This window comes from Pogona vitticeps, chromosome 4 (genome assembly GCF_051106095.1).
Source record: "Pogona vitticeps strain Pit_001003342236 chromosome 4, PviZW2.1, whole genome shotgun sequence".
In the NCBI taxonomy this organism is placed as follows: Eukaryota; Metazoa; Chordata; class Lepidosauria; order Squamata; family Agamidae; genus Pogona; species Pogona vitticeps.
In genome coordinates, this window is record NC_135786.1 from 5,950,001 (window position 1) to 5,971,446 (window position 21,446).

The following is a 21,446-nucleotide window of genomic DNA, read 5'->3' on the forward strand; positions in this document are numbered from 1 at the left end:
GGCTGCCCTAAATCCTCTGCTTTAATTTTTCATAAGAGCTTTGCCTTTGGCGCTTCCCAGCAAAGACTACATGACCTTCTTCTCTCTCTCCCTCTCTCTAACAGTTGCATTAATTTCTAGTGTACTGTACACTCCTTTTTTGAGGTGAACTCTTGTCTGCTGCGGAAAGTGGCAGATGTCTGTGGAGGGTCTCGGGTCGTTTTGCTTGTTCACTAACTTGTGCGTGTTCTTGTGCTGCATGTCAAAATCTACTGCTGCTTTCTTGTTTGCAAGGCGAGGGGTGTAGAGTTCTGCAGACCGGAGGTGGCCTTTTGAGATGACAAACACGCTGAAGGTCCTGTGGGTTCATTCTGATGTAAAGCAGGCTATGTAATCTCCTGATGCAGTCACTGCACTTTGCTAAAGAGCAGGTTGGTAAGCCTGGAGCTACAGGACTGGAAACATCTCCAAATGGGCCAGGAGCCTTTGAATCTCCACAGATATTTTTGTCTGCTGCTCCCCTAATCTCTTGCCATTAAGCCATCCTGTCTGGCACATCTAGGAGCAGGAAGTTGAAAACATCTGGAGGGACCAAAGCTGATTACGCAAACTAGAGACTCACTTTTCTGGTCTCTCGAAGGAGAGATCAATGAATGGCTGCTTCACTTTTGTGTGTCAGTCCTCTGCTTACAATTTAGTGCTCCCATAATGAGGTCTGTTTATGTATTGCGATTTGTATCCCAGGCATCCTGCAGTCAGTGAAGCAATTTATAGCCTCATGACAAAATTGTTAAGAAAACGAGGTGGAGAGAGCTGTTTAGCCAGGCTTTTAAAGTGAAGGTTGGAGTGAACATAGATCTGAACTTCCTTGCCATGTTCAGATTCTAGCCACATCATCAGAGATTTGCTGGCTGCCAGCTCAGGCCTGTGGCTGTTTTCAGTAAGCCCCGCATACCATAAGAATTCAGAAAGCCTACTGTTTATGCCACCCTTTTTAGGGCCAGAGTAGCTTAGCTGGCAGTCCTTTCCTGCACCCCTGCAAAACATTAGGCCAGAGATACACCAGCAGTTTAAATTAAGTAAAATAGTGGTCTTAGTGTGGGGAAGCTGTTTTGTGTTGAGGTGGGGTAGGAAGCAGAAGAGCTATTGAACATTTGTGCTGGAACTTGGATACCCTGTGTTTTTTATTTGTACAATGGAAAACAAGCATTGTGAACATGAGAGCATGTATTTTACGCAGAAATAATCTTTATGATTGGATGTCCAGGGTTAGCTCTGGCATTTTATTGCTGCATTCCTATATGATCTGCGTTTCCTGCTTTTCTTCTTATTCACTTACGTCTTTATATACCATTTGATACAATACAATATCTAAGCAATGTTTAGAAAGATAAGAAATGCAATGCAAAAAGACAGCATAAACCAGTTCAGAAACAGTTTTTAAAACGCAACAGCTAACATGCAGACAATGTGACAAAGATTATCATTACTTGTCTGTGGAAATAAAAATGGTTTTAAGAGGTTGACCAGCTTAACAGATGGCCCTTCCTGAATGAGTCAGCCATGGAATTGCTCATGTCTCTTGGGATATCTGGTAGCTGCACAGTTGTTGCCTTGAGCCTGTTTATGAGTGTCGTGTCGCCAGAAACTTGTCTGTAGCTTTTGATATGCAAGTCGGCACCCGCCTTTGGTCTTCCTCTTTTCCCCAGCACTTTCTGAGCCGACTAACGGTGTTTGCCCTTTTTAGCTGCTTACCCTTCTGCCCTGCTTTGCTTCTTGCCGTTGACAGATATCAACCTTAACTCTCCCAACAAAGGTCTGCTGTCTGATACAATGACGGATGTGCCTGTGGATAATACCAGCTCTTCTGCCACCGCCAGTCCTCCTTCAAGGGCCTCGGCCTACAATGGGCTTACCGAAGCAGAGGAAGAGGAGCTGAGGTCTGAGCTGGCCAAGGTAAAGGACTGTTCCAACAGGTGTCTTCAACTGGTCGATGTGGCACAAGGAGACCAGATGATTTAGGTCCCTTCAAGTCTAAATAAGTCAGAACAGTGTTACGGTCCTAAGTCCTCAATTCCTTAAATTTCTGATATAGTCTTGTAGGTCCTCTTCTGTTGGAAGACATTTTCAGTGCTGTGAAGTTAAAAAGGAGTTCTTAAATAAACAGCACAAAACTGGGAAATTGAGTACCTGTCATTTTCCTTTTCTTCCTGTATTTCCTTTGAGGAGTTCAAGCCAGTAAATATGGTCCCTCTCTTTTAAATAACTGAATAAGAAGTTGGGATGCGATATGCAAGATCACAAGTAAGCTGTTTGGCTGGTCTTCGTCATAAGATCGCGATGGAGTGAGCTCCCATCATTTGTCCCAGCTCCTGCCAGTCTAGCTGTTCGAAAGCACGTAAAAATGTGAGTAGATGAATAGGTACCACCACAGTGGGAATGCCACGGCATTCCGTGTCTAGTCGCGTTGGCCACGTGACCATGGAAATAGTCTTCGGACAAACACTGGCTTTATGGCTTGGAGATGGTGATGAGCACCGCACCCTAGAGTCAGACACGACTGGACTAAATGTCAAGGGGAACCTTTACCTTTAAAGGTTTATAGCCCTGATTTTCAAGCATGTTTCTCCAGGAACCCTGGAGTCCTTTGGTAATGAAAAAAAGGTCTGATGAATGCAGCCTCTTACCAATCTTCCTCCTTAATGTCAAGTCTCAGGGAGGCACTGCATGTATGAGAAGTGTTCACAGTGACCACCAGTATTTTGGAACAAGTTGCCTTGGTTTTTAGCTGGAAAGGTGTTAGACAAGGCTGTATTATATCCCATCTGTCCAGTCTGTATGCAGAATGGAAAACTGGATTGCATACCTATGAAGATGGAGGGAAAACTGGTAGAGGAGACATCAGTAATTTAAGATATTGTGCCATATTATTGGCAGAAAAGAGCATTGTTGTGAAAAAAAACTCACTGATGTAAATTAAAGAAAAAAGTGAAAAAGCAGAATTACGGTTGTATCATGACTGCGGAAGACCTATATAACCTTAATATTGGCAATGAAGAAATTGAAAAGTTTAAAGATTTTGTATAGCTTAACCAATCATCAGTGCAAAAGCAGATTATAAAGAATACTGAGACTTGGAATGGTAGCTGTGAGGGGACTAGAAAAGACCCACATGTGTAAGGATTCATCGCTGCCAACTAAGAACAAGACCGTCCAGATCATTTATTTATTTATTTATTTATTTAATTTATACCCCGCCTATCTGGCCCACCGGACCATTCTAGGCGGCTTCCAAATATAAAATCAGTATGTCTGATTACTATGTATGGCTGTGAAAGACAATGAAGAAAGTTGACACATTTTTTAAAAAATGCATTTGAAATGTGCTTCAGCAGGGCAGATCTTTATAGGCGCCATGGTGTACAAGAAAGACAAGCAAGACGATTCTGAAACAGATTAAGCCTGATCTCTCACTAGAAGTGCAAGTGACTAAATGGAGACCGTTGTAATTTGAACTGATCATGAGAAGAGACAACTTGCTAGAAAAGACAATAGTACTTTGAACAGTTAAAGGCGGTAGGAAACCAGGAAGACTGAGAATAAGATGGATTGGTTCAGGAATAGAAGCCGCACCCTTTGGTTTGCAAAGCCTGAGCAAAACTGTAAATGATGGGACCTTTTGGAGACCATTAGTTTGCAGGGTGGTCATAAGTCAGGGGTCCCTTGATTAGAGATGGGCACAAACTGCAGTTCAGCACCATGCCCACACAAGTGTTCCATGGGTGCCGTGCACTTCCCTCTCCCCCCTTTGCATGCTCACCCATTCCCTGGGCAAAGTGAGCTTCCTTCCCCACCTCTTCAGTGCAACTGCCCACTCACTTGTAACAGCGTGCATTTGCCTCCTCTGGCAGCTGCCCACTCAAAGACAGCATTGCAGGCATCACTGTCCCGCTTCCTTGTTTGAGTGGGCGGCTGCTGGAGGAGGCGGAGGAGGGAAGTGTGCACTGTAGCTGATTGGTGGGCGGGCGGTTGTGCTGAGGAGTCAGGGAAGGAAGCGCGCATCGCCGAGGGAATGGGTGAGCATGCGAGGAGGCAGGAGAGGAGAGCGTGAGGTGCCCACGGAACACCTGTGGGCATGGAACTGAACTGGGCTAAACCACCAAACTGTGGTTGGTGCCCATCTCTACCCTTGATGGCACGTAACAACAACCAGGTTGTAAAGTATTGCTGGTTGTTCCTTGGGCTCTTTTCCAGGGATGAAAACCTTCTCATTTCTGTAGGATTTTCTTTGCTTTATACCTAATGTTTTTCTTTAATGTAAGGTTTGATCACTTGTGGCCCTCCAGATGTTGAACCAAAACTCATTGCCATTGGTAGGGGTAGAACAACAGCAGCTGGAGGATCATGAGTTGCCTGACATTGATTTAAATGTTATGTTTTTTCTGTAGCTTGTCTTTAATATCATGTACTCTGAGTGCAAATCCACATAATCTTATGTACAAAGCTGTAGTATCTGGTTCTGCACAATACCAAGTTCTGCTACAATTTCCCTTCTCTGGGTTACAGATCACTTTCCATGTTTAGCTGCTCTTTGCCTGATCTTGTACCGTGCAGGCCTCTAACCGCAATTCCTCTTTTGCAGGTGGAAGAGGAAATTGGCACCCTGCGTCAAGTATTAGCTGCCAAAGAGAGACACTGTGGAGAGTTGAAGAGAAAGCTGGGATTAACCCCCTTGGATGGTCTGAAGCAAAACCTATCCAAAAGCTGGCATGATGTCCAGGTTTCCAATGCGTAGGTATTCTCCAGTGTGGAGATATTCCGTAGGATGCTTCTCCACCTGCATGTAACCTGCAGAAATGGGAGTGGAGTTCTGTTAAAGCATAAGGGCAGGCTTAAGGTATATGATCAACATGTAAGCTTCGTGTGGCCCCCTTGCAACACTTTTCACACGTACAACCTCCCAGCATTTCTGTTTTTCTTATTTGGAAGGCCCTTCATATCCTCCGAGGGCATGGCAGCTGCTATTTTTTGCTTATGAAAGAAATTTCTCCCCCCCCCCCCAATTCTGCAGCTCCAGAGGGTTGAAAGCAGGCAGAATCCCCTTCCCCCCTGGTGTTCTCTTTTGGGCACAAGTGGGCATGTAAAGAAGAAAGGGGAAGGGAATATTGCAAAGCCTGGATCGCTGAAAGTTGCTCACTCTTGGCTTAAGGGAAAATGTGCTTGAGCTAAACAAGAGGGAAAGAAAGAAAAGACAATATCCACCTTACACAGAACCTTGCTGTGATGCTCTTAACATTCCGTAATCTGGAGGCACTTCACTTTCTTTCCTAGGGATGTGGCCTGACTGTTTCCTGCCTGAGGCTTCAGTTTTCCTGTTCATGGATGACAGATCCCCTTTGCTGGCTTGGGCAGCTGCTCCTTATGTCCAAGGGTGTTTCCTTGGATCATTGAGCACAACGTTACTTGCCTGGCTTTGAACAGATGAATCCCAAGATGAGATTTGGGGTTTACATTGCACTCCACGCATGCATTTGCTTATTATTATTTTTTTAAAGACTCCTAAATTTCATGCTGTGCCTACAGGTGCCTAAGTACACTCACAAATACCAAAAACCTAGAAGTTCCCCTAAAATATGGCCTCCTGAGATTGGCCATCTGTTTCATCAATTATAGTCTGGACATTGGTTCTTTTCCCTCTTGAATCATGCTCTCCCCTTTGGGGGGGACTGACCTCCAGGTTTTTTTTCTAGTTATGTGAAAACCTCTGAGAAATTGGGAGAATGGAATGAAAAAATGGTGCAGTCAGACTTGTGAGTTCCTCTCTTCTCTTCCAAGCACTTCCTGGCTGTGTTCTCCAGCTTGTTATATATACTCCTTCATTTTAGTCACAGAAGAAGCTGGCTGGCTGCTTGGTATATGGAGGAGCTGCATTCAGGCGTTTTGCTTACTCTTACTCTTTGGCTTTGAACTCTTGACCATTTTCAGGATGAAGCATCCTGTTGGCTTTTCTGATGTACTCTTGGGCAGACAAAGGAAACTTTCAATCAGTTACCAAACCATTTTGGAAGATGGTTAGAGTGCAGGGGTTAAACTGCAGTACTGCAGTCTAAACTCTGCTCATGACCTAAGTTCTATCTGGGGCTCATAGCTGGCTCAGGCCTTGACTCAGCCTTCCCTCCTTCCAAGGTTGGTAAATTAATTACCCATCTTACTGGGGTGGGGTGGGGAGCAGGGGGAGGAGAGCAATGTGTAACTTGCACAATTACATTCTAAGCCACCCAGAGAATGCTTTAAGAGCCGTGGGTTGATATATAAGCAGCGTGTTTTGCTTTTTGCTTTACTTTTGAGTTGGCCAGAATCCTGTTGCACAACTTTATGACGCTATCATCCATGGCCATTTTTGGGGAATGAAGTGTTACCTATTTTCCAGGTTTGGGGCATCCCTTTTATCCTGGGGAAGACTTTGGGAGCTGCAAAATGGGGAGTGGGTCTGTAGTAGTGGCCATTAGGATTCGTGGAGGTGATTCTGTGACATTAAAGAGTTCTCTCAGCTGTTTCATGACTCCAAATAACTTTCCCAAGACAATAGGGATCATTGAAACCTGGGAGCAGGGAGGGGAAAAATGTTTAATTTCTCCAAAACCCTGACAAGGCACAGATTTTTCATTTAAAAATATTTCGGTGGCATCAGCTACAGCATGCCCTTTTGGTAGTTTGATGTATGTCTTGTTCACAAAGCAGATAATCTCATGGGCCAGCCTCCCCTCGCCCATAAACTCTGACCCAAATATTGATCCTTTAGGATATTCTATTCCACACTCTACAATCTCTAATAGGCGCAAGTGCCTTTTTTAATAAGCAGTAAGGACAGGTGCACTACACAAACTCTGTTTTGTTCCAGAGAAGCAGGTAGGAATAGATGCTTAACCCAAATGGCTTCCTGCTTTCTCATTGCAAATACTTGCTGCCTTTTAGAAATGTTTGTGTGGCATGTTCTATGGTTTTTGTAAGCATCCTTTTCCTGGCAATACTTTCTAAAGAAGAGTTACGTTCCATCATGTGAGCTGGCTGCTGAAAAAAAATATAGTTCCCTGACTTTTAATGAAGGTGGCGATGGCAGTAGCACCAGTGGGTTGTTGCAATGTATGGAGTGGTGGAGTTCAAAAGCAGGAAATCTCCAAGCGAATAGAGCTGCAGGAAGGCAATACGCATGCTCTCATAGCACTGTTCAGTTCAGTAAGACTGCTTTGTAAGAACGCCTGGATTTGCAGCCTTCTGAGTTTGTCTGCCTTCTAGTTTCAAAATAAAAGGGTACTTGCATCTGCTTCACATGTTTTTGATTTGTGCAGATCAGACTGGTGTAGGTGTTCTATATAGGTAGGATAGCCTGTTTGCATGTGTGGGTGTATTTGACGGTATCTGTATGAATGCTTCTTGGAAATATGTGGAGGACCACATAAAATAAAAGCTGGTCTTGTAACTAACCATCTGCCAGGTCACTGTAGACAACAAGGAATTGTGTCCAGGTGGGTGAGAAAGCTGGCGGAAGGAAGTGCTGAGTGTCCCTTTTCTGAACAAACTTGGCTAGTATCTTTTTAAAGCTTATCGTAAAATCATGGAATAATGGAGGTGGAAGGGGCTTCTAAGGCCCTCAGATTATTTACCAAGGTGATCTATATGGCTTAAAATGGACAGTGCACTGCCTTTTGAAACTGTTCCCTGTCTTGATTTGAAGGCCTAGCTTGTAATTTACTGTTGTGTATTACAAGCTGCTGCTCGGTTAATATTTGTTTGTCATAGCCTGACCTTGTTCAAAATGTTCACTCTTTGTGATCCAAAAATCGTACAAAAGAAGAAAAAAAAAAACACCACACCCAAAGCAACTGGGGTTCTGATTGTGAGCCATATCAGGAGAAAGGCAGCCTATAAATAAGACAGATAAATAAGGAAATAAATCATTTGTACCCAGGGATACAACTACAGGCTAGGATGAACCACTTGGTCTTCTCTCCACTTTCTTACACGTGCCATGAATGAGACCTAAACATGGCTGGAAGTCTGAAGGAACAAGATTTTGTAAATCTGGACAGGAAGAATTGGGTTTCATAGCTTGCATGCCTATACGCTCTTGTGATTTCAAACTGTGAATGGGGGTTAAATATCCCAATGCTGTGGAAAATGATAATAGTTACAGACAAATGATGGGTCTTTGGGTAGAGTTTTAGTCTTGTGATCACTGCTTTGTAGTGCTGTGGAAGAACTATGTCCTAAAAGGTGGCCTGTGAAGACTTACACATAAATAAATGTGATATTGGCCCCTTCTCTAATCTCCATTGTATTTATAGATATGTTTCGGCCAGCAACACACTGGAGGACTGGAATGAGAAATTAACCCAATCAGACGCGTGAGTGTCTTAACCTTTGGCATAACCTACGAGCATCCTTTTTAGCCATAGTGTTCCACCACTAATCGCTCCTCCCTTGCACTCTCTATTCTGCTTGGTCCTAGTTCTGTAAATGGTGCTTGTTTGTTGAATAATCAGGAAGGGTGGGGCGGGGGAAGGATGATTCTACCTGAAAGTGTGGGATGCGGAACCTTTTCTTTAGGCTGACAGTTAACTGATTATTAAGATCTGTCCATTGCTGCATTGGAAGTAAGGGACTTCATCTGCTCCTGTGGTCTCTTGTGGAGGAATAAAATATGTAGAGGTCAGCAGGTACCTCATGGTCTAGACTCTGTAGCAGAGCAGTAGGAACACAGATGCAGTAGTCCGTGAAAAATTGGCTTTTTGGGGGGAGAATCTGTGGGCATAGCTTTGGAAAAGAAAAATAAGTTTTCAGTTTTAGGGCCGTGAGGCTGGAAAGTGTGTGGGGTAATGCCTTCAGAAATATAGCAGTTGGAAAGGCTCTTTCTTTCTTTCTTTCTATCTATCTATCTATCTTTCTTTCATTCATTCATTCTTTCTCTCTCTCTCTCTCTCCCTTTCCCTTTCCCTTTCTTCCTCTCTCTCCCCCTCCCTCCCATGAGTAAAGCTCCCACCTCTGCATGGACTACCATTTCAGAGTGTCCCCTGATAACTTTGGAGTAGCTTTCTAGGCACCAGCTCCTGGTGGGGAATGGGGAACCCCTGGTCTGCAAGCAGAACTCTGCTCATCATTGTGACTACATTGTGTCATTGCTTTGCATAGAATCATGAAGTTGGAAAGGGCCTAGCCTCCCGCTCAAGGCAGGGAATACAAATCAAAGGAGATCTGACAGGTGGTTGCCTAAGATTCTCTTGAATGCCTCCAGTGTCGGAATGCTTGCCACCTCTCGAGTTTTGCAGTTCTTTAACTGCATGTTTCCTATGGTTGGAAGTAATCTAGATAAATGAGATTGAAAGCCGAATATTGAGGATCCTCTTCAGTTAAATAGATGAGCTGTACCGTGGCAGTCTGCTCTGCTGATCTTTTGAATTAACATTACCTGAGCCAAGAGGTCTGGGTGTTTGGAGAACCAGTTTCTTTGGCTAATCTTGTCTCCCGGCAGAGTGCTTTAGTGTTTTTACGGCTCGCTTCTCAATGCTCCTTGTATCTCCGTTGGTATTGTGATGGAGCAGGGGAAGTACAAGTTGCAAGTAGAGCTTGATCTTTGTTGACTCGATATTAATTGTTCCCTTACTTTTTTAAGCTAATGGTTATCTCATTGCTGCCACAGCCATCCCACTGAGCATAAGCCTATGCTGTTGAGTTAATAAATAATCATTCTTTCCTTGGAATGGATCTGTGTTTGTCCTGGAAGGCCAGGAACTCTGCATACTGAAGTTACTTTACCAGAGAGACATAGCAGGAAGTCTGCGGCAGGTGAATTTTTCCAGCACTAATCTTTGAACACCTCTCGACACGTCACCCTGTTCTTCCTACTCAAATTTTTACTGAAGTCCAGTGTTTCACCACATTCAGTGAGGCGTGGCTGGTGAGTTGAGGGTCTATTTTGAGAATTTTGAGGCACTCTGTGGGCCAAACGCCTCTTCTCTATAGATCACCATTAAACAGTTAGGACTTCTGTGTGGGAAGACAGGATGGAATTGAGAGTCACGCACTTCCTTTTTAGCTGCTTCCAGGAAACTTCTGCTGAATAAGCAGTATCTTCCTGCAAACAGTGCAAGCAAATCTGTGAGCCTTTGGGCAGAGCAAGAAGCAGGAGCTGGTTTTTGAGATGATGTAGGTAGAAACAGCTTTTGTGCAGTGCTGAGATGCTTCCATTATTTTTATTTTTGTCTGTAATCCTGAGTGTATGTGATTGGTTTTATATGTGTGTGCCCATGGGAGGGGGGGCAGATATAACATGGGGCTTAGGAACACATCTCCTGTTCGAAATGGCAGGAAACAAGCTGCTACTGCCGGATCATTTCTGGTGATTATGTCTCGCTTCTGGAGGGCGGATAGTGGGACGTGTATCATGTGTATCATGAGTATTTATGATGCCTAGGGTCAACTGTTTATTTGAGGGCAAATGGATCAAGTACAGCTACATAAAAGCTTGTCTTAATAATGAGTCCCCCATGGATCCTTGCTGTAACACAATATGGGGCAGACCAGTTCTAAAGGAGATGATAGGAGTCTTGTAATCTTCCTTACTTGAGAATGGCTGAACTCCGGTTGCTCAGCTCTGCATATGCAACTGGGTGGTTTTGATTTAAGTCAAATTGATTTTTAAAAAACTTAAAAATCAGATTTTTGATAATTTAAATAAAACATTGATTTTTAAATTTAAATTGTAAATTAGATCAATTTGGTTATAAAACATCGTTGATTTTTATCCACCCTGATACTCAGCATTGATGCCATCAGCAGCAACGTGCCTCTGATTAAAGACAAATCACTGATTAAAGGCAGTTTGGGGGGATGGATGCAACTTGTATGCAATGCAACAAAGTCACACAGAGCCCAAAAATCACAAAAGGAAACCTTTAATTAGCAGTAATTTGGTGTTGTTGCTGATATTCTCACTGTTGCACATAAGAAGTTGCACAACAGAGTTTCACCCAAGATTTTCTAAACTTGTGTACATAAGGCATGTGGTGGTCACTGTAGTGTGGTGGGTGCTGTTGTGAACAATATGTGAAGTGTTGGAGTTCAAGACTTTGGGATTGCTACCTCAATGAGCAAATGGGCCATAAATATAAGAATTCATTGAGTTAGGGTGGTGCCAGTGTAGATCTTTCCCTGTTCACTTGCAAAGCAAGGAAACGATAGGGCTTGCATGGAATTACAAAAATGGTGGACAGGATCCTCTTGTGCTGTTGCTCACTTCCTCATAAATCACAGGCTCCTCTCTGTGCCCTTCTGACTGCCTTCAGGCAGGACAGCTAGGGTTTTGACCCTGGGTGCAAATCTTCCCAGCTGGAAGGGTGCAAACCCATTCATCTTTAGCCATGTGTCCTGTCTCCAGCCTCTTCTACCCAGGGAGGAGGATACAAAACAAGATGCCTCCGTGCATAACCAATATGGGTATTGGATGCTCAGGCCCAGGCCCAGGCCTTTCTCTCTCCCTATGTATGCCAGTCTCACGTACCCCAAGCTTAACTGATAGGGTGGCAAAACTTTGGTACCACAATGGCTAGTTATGGCTGATCTTCTCGCTGCAAGTGAACTTCATAGGAAGGGAAGAAGTTCTTGTTGTTGTTTAGTCGTTAAGTCGTGTCAGACTCTTCGTGACCCCATGGACCAGAGCACGTCAGGCCCTCCTGTCTTCCACTGCCTCCCGGAGTTGGGTCAAATTCATGTTGGTCGCTTTGATGACACTGTCCAACCATCTTGTACTCTGTTGTCCCCTTCTCTTCTTGCCTAGATGTTCTAGGCAACTCTAGAAGTTCTAGAGTAGCTCAGATGTTAGTGGGGGTGGATATGTTATTTTCGCATCTTGCTTTGTTAAGATTTGGAATGCGCCTGCTGCCAGCTATACATTTCATAGGCTAGCAGCTCTTTCCTAGATTCCAAACACCATCTATACAAAGTGTGCCCCATTGAGTTAAGTGGAGGATATTCCATAATTGTGCAAAACCGTGGCCTTAGATAAGGGTTGGGTGTTGATAGGCAGGTGGATGTTTAAAAGGGGAAGAGATTTTCCAATGCTAAACTATAATTATATCTTCAGTTTATTCTTTAGTTGCAGTGATACTCTGGGAATGGAAATGACTTCCCCAGTGTGTTCTGACATACTGTATTTCGAACTGAAATGTGGTTGTCATCAAAGCTTTCAGATTAGTGATTTCAAAGTCCCAGGAATAAGTAATTTAGTCTTCAAAAGTTATTTTTACTATTGCTATTTAAAAATGACAGTGATTAATGGTAACTGATGGGAAATGTTTTCCTTTTTGAGCAAAGCAATGCTTATTCTCTTTCGGATTAATCTCTTTCGACATTAACTGTTCCTTCTGAATTTCTGATGCTGTTCTGAACTATATTAGTGCTAAGAAATTTCTTTCTTTCTCTGACGTGCTCTATGATTTCCTGATACACAGGAAGATGTGTCATTTATATAACATAGAGGAAGAATGCAAATTTGCAACTGGATAGATACAAAGACTTGCAATGATAAATAAGACCTGATTCCATGCTATGACACCAATAATCACTATTTATTTATTTATTTATTTATTTATTTATTTATTTATTTATTTTATTTCTATCCCGCCTATCTGGTCTTATTCGACCACTCTAGGCGGCTTACAAATCACAGCAATAAAATCTAAAAACATTATAAATTAATAAAAATAGAAGTCAAAATGATATAGAAAGAGAAAGATCGTCAGAGGTTAGCTGTTGGGAAGGCCTGCCTATACATAAGTGTTTTTAATTGTCATAGTCATAGTTAGTGAAGTCATAACAATAGCAAACAGCTAGCCCTTGTACTATGTGATTATATTGGGAAATTTATGACTCCCTTAATTGATAAAATAAATATGTTTGTCCTACGATATATATTTCTTTTCTCACCTCTGTATCATGCCTTCCAGTGGGCTTTGTTTTGTGATTTGTCATCAGAAAATAATGTGAACTTAAATTTACAAGTCTGATTGTTGAGGCTTGCATCTATAATGGATTCCTGTTGTCAGTACTCATCATAGAGCATTTCTTCTAATTACTGTACTTGCTAAATGTGCTTTGAGCTCGTGGTAAAAACTGCCTGTCTTCTTCCTATTGAGTTTACTTGTTTTCCAAACACCAGCTCTGCTTTTTTGCTACATGAGATTCCCCCGCTAGAACTTCCACAATTACAGTCCTTGTTTTTCTTGTTTAGTTACAAGAAGACACAGGAAACACTGTCGCAGGCGGGCCAGAAGACTTCAGCTGCACTTTCCAACGTGGGTTCAGTGATCAGTCGGAAGTTTGGTGATATGAGGTGAGATGCTCAGTAGTATCTTTTTCCCCACCTCTGAATTTCTTATAGGGAATAAAGACCTTTACTAACAGGAAGAACAGACACCTAACAGCTCTGCTTGCAGCTGATACTATGATAGGGCCAAGATGCAGTTTAGCTATTTTTTTTGTCTTTTCTTTCAGTGGGATTCCCTTCTTTGTCCCAGTTTCTTTGAATCTCGGAATGACTTTTAGGTCATTTGGAGTTAGGTGGACAGATGTTGGACCTCCACCCCACCCCCCTGAACAGCTCTTACCATCATAACCAATAATGAAGATTATGGGGAGTTCCAGTCCAGTAATAATTACAGGGCTGTGCTTTGCCATTTCAAAAATAGTACATCGCCGGGTAGCAAAGGCAATGTTTGCCTTAGATTTGTGAAACTTTAGGACCTATTAACGCTTCATGTTGAGAAACAGCTGTCTGATACCATGCACTATAACTGTTTGATTGCCGGTTCTTACCACCGTGCTAATCATACTAGACATTCAGTTTCAATGTTTATAAAGCTTATAATTTTAGTGCCCTGCTAAGTAATTTGAGTGCTTTGCAAATAAATACCACAATACGTGATTTGATCTTTTAAATACATTTTGCTTATATCTGTAAATTATATCATGTCCTTAGAAACAAAAAGATAATGACTTTCAAATGCAATTCCATCATTTCCCAATCGTTTTTCTCCCATCTTGTTTTACAATTCTGATGTTTTACGTGTTCCTTCTGTTCAGTTGACAGATCTTTTATTGAACCATTCAAATCATCTGATCTTATCCGTTAGTTAAATGAGAGTTGGGCTACCAATTTAAGAAGTTTCTCTAGTGTTAAATGTGTTCAGGAGTTTATGCAAACTTTGCCCCTTCAAACTCCCTTGCTTCATATTTTGCTATTTATCACCAAGTACAGATTGCTCAGGACATATTGATGCAGTTTGGAAACACGGTCAAATACTGACTACAAGGTTCTGTAGTACTAGCCTAAACAGAGCTGAAAGTAGGATAAAATTTCAATTCTAATATTAACTCTGAAGATAGAAGGAGTCTTATTACTTGGAATGTATTGTTTTTAAATGTAGCGCTTGTGTTGGCTTGCAAAAGTATAAAGCTACTGGGAGGAAGATATCCCAATGTCCTAGAGGTCTTTGCATTTCCCTTTGCATTTCCCTGAGAGATGTCAGTAGTGATTCCATGCTGTTCTATGTCATTGAGCATGTTTCTAATTGTAGGCAGCTTATCTGTGTAGTCTACAGCAGTGTGAAACAGCTTAGTGTGTATATATATATATATATGTATGTATGCTGCTGGAACAGAATTTAATCCTTAATTGATTGGATCCTTCCAGGACTACTCCATTTCCCCTGTGGCTGGAAATATCTGGGTGGTAAGCGTGTGAAACACTCTGATCACATTCTGGCATGCATAGGTTAATGTATACCTTTGGCAAATTTTTGAGCAAATAAGAGCTTCTTTTCTATTTAAAAGGAGTAGGTTGGTTTAAAGGTACTAGATAATTTAATCACTATATACATATGTTTCCTCTCCTTTTTATTAGAAACAAATGTAGCTTGTATATAAAAAAAGCTCAGTTACATTCTTTCTAGGCTGTAGTTTAAGTTCTTGTTTGCTGTCAGATGGATAAACAGAATCATACTCAGAGGGTGATGATCAATGGCTCTTTCTCAAACTGGGTGGAGGTAACAAGTGGGAAACTCCATGGCTCAGTCTTGGACCCAGTGCTATTTGATATTTTTATTAATGACCTGGACCAGGGGATACAAGGAATGCTAATCAGATTTGTGCACGACACAAAATAGGGTGGAATTCCCTAGAAGACAGAAACAAAATTCAAAATATTTGGATATTGATCACTGAGCTGAAAACAACAAAATGAAATTCAACAGGGAGAAGTGCAAAGTACTGTACCTCGGAAAAAGAAACCAAACACAGTTTCAAGATGGGGGGGTACCTGGCTCAGCAATACTACAAGCAAGAAGGATCTTGGAGTTCTTATAGAACACAAGCTGACTATGAGCCAACAGTGTGATGTGGCTACAAAAAAAGGCAAATGATATTTTAAGTTGCATTAACAGAAGAATAGTCTCAAAATCCTGTGAGGTACTAGTTCCCCTCTATTTAGCAGGGGTTAGGCCTCATCTTGAGTCCTGTGTCCATTTCTGGACACCGCAATTAAAGAAGGATGCCAACAAATTGGAACAAGTTCAGAGGAGGGCAACAAAGATGATCAGGGGGCAGGAAACCAAGCCCTGTGAGGAAAGATGGAAAACTCTGGACCTGATTAGCCTTGAGAAAAGAAGACAGAGGGGTGATATGATAACACATTCCAAATACTTGAAAGGTTGTTGTACAGAGGTGGGGCAAAATCTGTTCTTGATCATCCCAGAGTGCAGGACACATTACAATGGGCTCAAGTTACAGGAAGCCAGATATTGGTTGACTATCATGAAAAACTTCCTAATGGTTAGAGCAGTACAACAATGGAACCGATTACCACAGAAGGTGGTGGTCATTGGCTCCGATGACCAACACTATGGAAGCCTTCAAGAGAAATATAGACAATTTTCTGGCAGATATCCTTTTCTCTGGATTCCTGCATTGAGCAGGAGGTTGGACTCAACGGCCTTATAGGCCTTTCCCAACTTCATGATTCTATGAGTCTATGACTTTTCCATGATGGATCTTACCTAGTTACAAAGAATCTACAGTGCTGACAGCAAAAGAGAAAACAGCTGGTTTGAATGTTTTGCCTGAACAGGGATTCATTTACAGTCAACACCCCAGAAAAGGAATGCCTTTTAAAATATGGTTGGTAGTCATAGAGCTGGATTAGATTTGGATGAAGGAGTACAGTACTTAAAATTGGCAGAAGCAGCAGGAGCACTTTGAGATATGCAGATGAGCCCATAATATGGGCAGAAAATAGCAGTGACTTGAAAGGAGTGCATAGGAAAGGTCAAGATGTAAAGGCAAAAAAGCACATCTGAAAGCAAAGAAAATAGTGATTGCAAAAGAATTATATCTAATGCTCTCAGTGAAGAAATTGAAATTGGCTCAATCATCAATCCAAATGGAAAGCTCAACAAGGAAATGTGAAGAAGAGAAGATTTGGAAGGGCAGCCATGAAAGTGGTAGTAAATGGTATAAGTATGTGTCACTGGTAACCAAGGCCAAGATTATGCATGCTGAAGGATTTGCGCTTATTGTGTATTGGTCTGAAATCTGGAAAATGAAGAAAATTGACAGGGAAACAATCTGTTTCCTTTGAAATGTGATGTTGGGTGAGACCACCGGAAAGACAAACAATTACTTTCTTTACCAAATCAAGTCTGAACTTTCACTAGAAACAAAAATGATCAAATTGCTGCCGTTATATTGCAGGTATATTACGAAAAGAAAGACTTGCTAGGAAAGAAAATAATGAAGTAAAATAAAGTGGAATGCCATCAGTTTATAGGGTCTGCACAAAGCAAAGTGTGTTGCTTATGTACCTCCCCATAGTGCTTAAAACACTCTCCGGGTAGTTTACAGTTTATTTATGCATATTTTGTCCCCCAGTGAGCTGCATACTCATTTTACTGACTTTGGAAGGACAGAAGACTGAGTCAGTCTTGAACCAGTTACCTGAATCCACTGGGATCAAACCAAGTCTTGAGCAGAGTTTTCACTGCAGTACAGCAGTTTAACCGGAAGTGACGTGATGGTTCATAACAACAGTCATAGGACAGAGAACAGAAGGCACAGAGGATATTTAACCGCCTTGTTACCAGAAGCAGCAGGCTGCCTCCTTTTCCTCTAGCCCCAGTCTCCATGAATGGCTTGATTGTCTTGAATTTCCAAAGCCTGCAGGAAGCCAAGATCATCTGTGCTGTTGCGCCGTTGATGAAGTAGGGAGAAAGAACTGTCAGTCCCTACGGCAGCTTTGTGTCCCGCATCTTGCCGCCTCCTATTTTTCCACAAAGCGTTGGATGTCAGTCTTGGTGTGAGTCGTCTCCCAGCAGTCTAGGGACAGCACACATGTGTCTCTGGAACTTGGGAGGCCTGCCCCCCATGACCAATGTTCCTGTGACAAACCCAGACCTACTGGGATATGCCACAGTTTCACTAAGCTGCCACCAACCATTCCCTGTAAGGAGTCACACAGACCAGGAATGGATTTTTAACAAATAAAGGAATAAGGTTTATTTAAACAACACACAGGGAAAATAAAATGATCAAGTGAATAAGATACAGTAACGTGGCTTAGTCTCAATCATACATACACCAGTTTGGTTCACACAGAACACTTTTAACTTGAAGCACAGACCCTGAACCTATCAGTTCTGGCTACCCATACAGACACCTGAACCTATCAGGTTGGTACTGACTGACACACAGTAGTACCCTGTCTGACACACAGACTCCCACTCAAGCTTCTTCTTCAGCTTCTCCAACTCCTAAACTTCTCCACACAGGATCCACATATATATACAGTACAGCCCCTCCTCCTGATGTCCCGCCTTCCACTCCCCATAGGCTGGAACTTTCCCTCCAAACCCATGACAGACAGGTAACATCAGTGCTGTATGTAACACCTCCCCTCTTTATAAGTTGTTTTGTAGGGGGAAAGCTAAGGTGCTTTTCACCAAAAAACAACCTGGATCCAAAACATATAAAAACAGTTATACAATGACATACAATACCATACTTACTCTAAGATAAACATATCAATTAGGCATTTAAACAGTAACATTTACAATACATCCAGTTACCTTTATTCATACAAACCAACATGTTTAATAAACAAGCACATTTAACCTTTGGTCACCAAAATATATACATAGTCCATGTTTCTTTCGCCGTCTTCATTCTTCGGGTCTTCTTGACAAGGCGTCAGCAACACAGTTCACTGACCCTCTGACCACCTTCACTTCAAAGTCATAGTCTTGCAGGTTTAAAGCCCACCTCATAAGTTTACTATTGTGGGTTTTCATTGTCTTTAACCACTGCAGTGGTGAGTGGTCAGTGCACAGAACAAAATGTCTTCCCCAGATGTAAGGTTTGGCCTTCTGGATCGCGTAGACTATGGCCAGGCACTCCTTTTCCACGGTTGCCAAATGTTTCTCACCTTTCTGGAGTTTCCTACTCAGGTAGGACACTGGATGCTGGTCACCATTTTCATCCTCCTGGCAGAGAACTGCTCCTACCCCGCTGTTAGACGCATCGGTGTAGATGATGAACTCCCGGTCGAAGTCTGGAGCACGCAGCACTGGATAGTTGATGAGCGCCTCCTTCAACCTCTGGAACGCCTCCTCACAGTCGCTGGTCCACGGGATGCGGTCATCAGTCTTCTTCCTCGTCAGATCGGTCAGCGGAGCCGCAATCTCGCTAAACCTCGGGATGAACTTTCTGTAGTAGCCCACCAACCCAAGAAATGATTTGACTTTTTTCTTGGTGTTGGGTCTGGGCCAATCACGAACTGCTTCTATCTTAGCCTCTAGGGGTTTTATCACTCCTCCCCCTACTATGTGACCCAAGTATTTTATTTCTGGGCTACCCAGGTGCAGTTTGTTCTCTTTGCAGGGCCTGGGCCAAAGCACTTCCTCCCCTGGGTTAAAGTGCCTCTCCCTGGCGTTCTGGTCATCCCAAGCTTTCTTTCTGACCTTTTGAGCTTGCAGGGTCTCTGCTGCTAGCTCTAGGTTTCTCTTTAGGTCATTCCTTAACGAGTCTATATATGTCACAACATCTTGTGGGTCATCCTGGGTGATCTGCTCCCAATTTTGTTTGATCAAATCAAGTGGCCCTTTCACCCTTCTCCCAAACAAAAGTTCAAACGGACTGAACCCGGTACTGGCTTGTGGCACTGATCGATAAGCAAACAAAAGGGATTGCAGCTTCTGGTCCCAATTGTTTGGATTCTCTGCCAAGTAAGCCCTAATCATGCGCATTAGAGTCCCATTGAACTTCTCAGTTAACCCATTACTTTCAGGGTGATAGGCAGTGGTTTCCTTGTCCTTAATTCCACAGATTTGCCATAAGCGTTTCATGAGCTTCGATGTGAACGATGCGCCCAAATCTGTGATTATTTCTGAGGCAAATCCCATCCTGGACATATACCCCACCAAGGCATCTGCCACTGTGTTAGTTTCAATGTTAGTCAAGGGTATGGCTTCAGGGTACCTCGTGGCATGGTCCACAATGGTGAGAATGAACCTGTTCCCCCTCTTTGTGGCCTTGGGCAAAGGTCCCACAATATCCACCCCTATGCATTTGAACGGAGTGTCAATCACAGGCAAAGGGCACAACTTTGCTTTGGTCCTGTCGCGGCTATTCCCCTGCCTTTGACACACATCACATTGTTTACAGAACTCTTTGATCTGCTTCCCTATTTCAGGCCAGTAAAAATTCTGTGTGATTCTCTGCTGTGTTTTGTTCACCCCTAAGTGCGCAGCAAACATGTCAGAGTGCCCCCTTTGTAAGATCATGGGGCGATACTTTTCAGGTACCACTAGCTGACTTCTGATCCCATCTCCCCCTTTTGAGATATTCCTCAGGGTCTCTCTATATAAAATTCCCTTTTTCTCTAGAAATCTCACTGGGGTTTCAGGTGTTAGCTGGGCGTCTGTCACCTGTTCAAAACACTTTTGGAGAGTGCCGTCTGCCTTTTGCTCTTGGCCAAATTTGCTGTCTGTGGTTAAGATTTCCACCACAGCTTCGGAACTACCCCCATCTGCTTCCGTCTCGGGCTCTTCAGTAACCCCCTGAACTGTCCCCGTGGTAGCTTGTGAGCGTGTAATCACTAGCACCCGTTTCACATGTTCAGCCAGGTCATTTCCCACGAGCACGGCTGCTGGCAGAGTCGATGAAATCGCTAGCCGCCAAACTCCCCTCCAGCCTTGAAAGTTCATAGGTACCTCAGCTACTGGCAGCGAGATCACCTGTCCCTCAATCCCTGCCACCTTTATGCTCTCATTCGGGATTATATACTCCCTAGGAATAATATCTGGATGGCACAGGGTCACCTGGGAACAACTATCCCTTAACCCCCGATACTGATGGTCAAGTATTCCTACGTCCACCCCTGCTGTTTCAAACAACTGAGAATCTGTTCTCACAAGTAAGCAGCGCTTGACCTCCACAAGAGGACCATTTTCCTCAGCCTGATCAGCAGATGTCACTGTTCCAGATTGAGTAGCCATGGCAACAGGCTCCCTCTGTGGCAAGGAGCTTTGCTCTTTCTGGACACAGAACACAGCTTTTGGCTTGGTTCCACTCAAATTATGAGGCACAATTCCTTTTAGCTGCTTTAATTTCTCACACTCTGAGATTAGATGGCCCTTTCCCTGACAGAAATAACATTTTCTGCTGTATTTGGAGTCTTTCTCATCTTGTTTTGGTTTTCCCTCCAAAATCTGAGGTCTTGGTTTCATGTCTGAGGGCTTCCCTTCACCATGGGCCCCTCCCCCTTGCTGGTTTTTCCCTGGTCCCTGAGAGTACTTGCTGTAGGTTTCTTTGGGTTTACCTATCGATTTCCCCTCAGCACCTAAGGGCTTTCTTATTTGGGAAATAAAATCTGCGATCTCGGCCGCTTCCGCCACAGATTTCGGTTTCCTTTCCCTCACCTGGAATTTCAGTTCCCCATGCAGGACTGAATAGAACTGTTCCAGCGCTATCAAGTCTTTGAGCTGCTGAAAGGTCTCTGTCCCCTCCTGAGATAGCCATTTCTCTAGCAGCCTCACCAATTGGGCCCCCACTTGGGTAAAAGTCTGCTCTGGTTTCTTGGTGAGTGACCTGAATCTTTGCCTCAGCTGTTCCGCATTTATCCCATGTCTGGCAAACACCAGTTTTTTAAACTCTGCAAAATCTTTTATCAGTTCCTCTGGCATCTCTGCATAGACTTCTGCCAGGCTGCCACTGATTAAAGATCGCATAATGGTCATCTTCTCAGTTTCCCTTACTGAGAAGTCCACAAACGCTCTTTCCACTAGGGAAAAGAACACCTCAGGGCAATCTCCCTTGTGGTATACAGGGAATTTCTTCAGGTCAGTCTTAGACAATTGGCCCCCCTC

General features: G+C 43.1%; 1 protein-coding gene across 13 annotated transcripts in view; it reads left to right on the forward strand.

The window, feature by feature from the left end:
* TPD52L2 (TPD52 like 2) overlaps window positions 1-21,446 on the forward strand; it is a 32,409-nt gene that overhangs the window by 1,405 nt on the left and 9,558 nt on the right. For 2 of the 13 annotated variants that reach the window (XM_020812390.3, XM_020812394.3), the window contains exons 2-5: window positions 1,769-1,935; window positions 4,622-4,770; window positions 5,730-5,789; window positions 13,265-13,366. In XM_020812390.3, the coding sequence (XP_020668049.2) occupies window positions 1,769-1,935; window positions 4,622-4,770; window positions 5,730-5,789; window positions 13,265-13,366 (478 nt within the window). Of the gene's footprint in view, window positions 1-1,768; window positions 1,936-4,621; window positions 4,771-5,729; window positions 5,790-8,324; window positions 8,385-13,264; window positions 13,389-21,446 lie in introns of those variants that run through there. The other 11 variants (XM_020812389.3, XM_020812393.3, XM_020812391.3 and 8 more) reach the window with 7 other exon arrangements.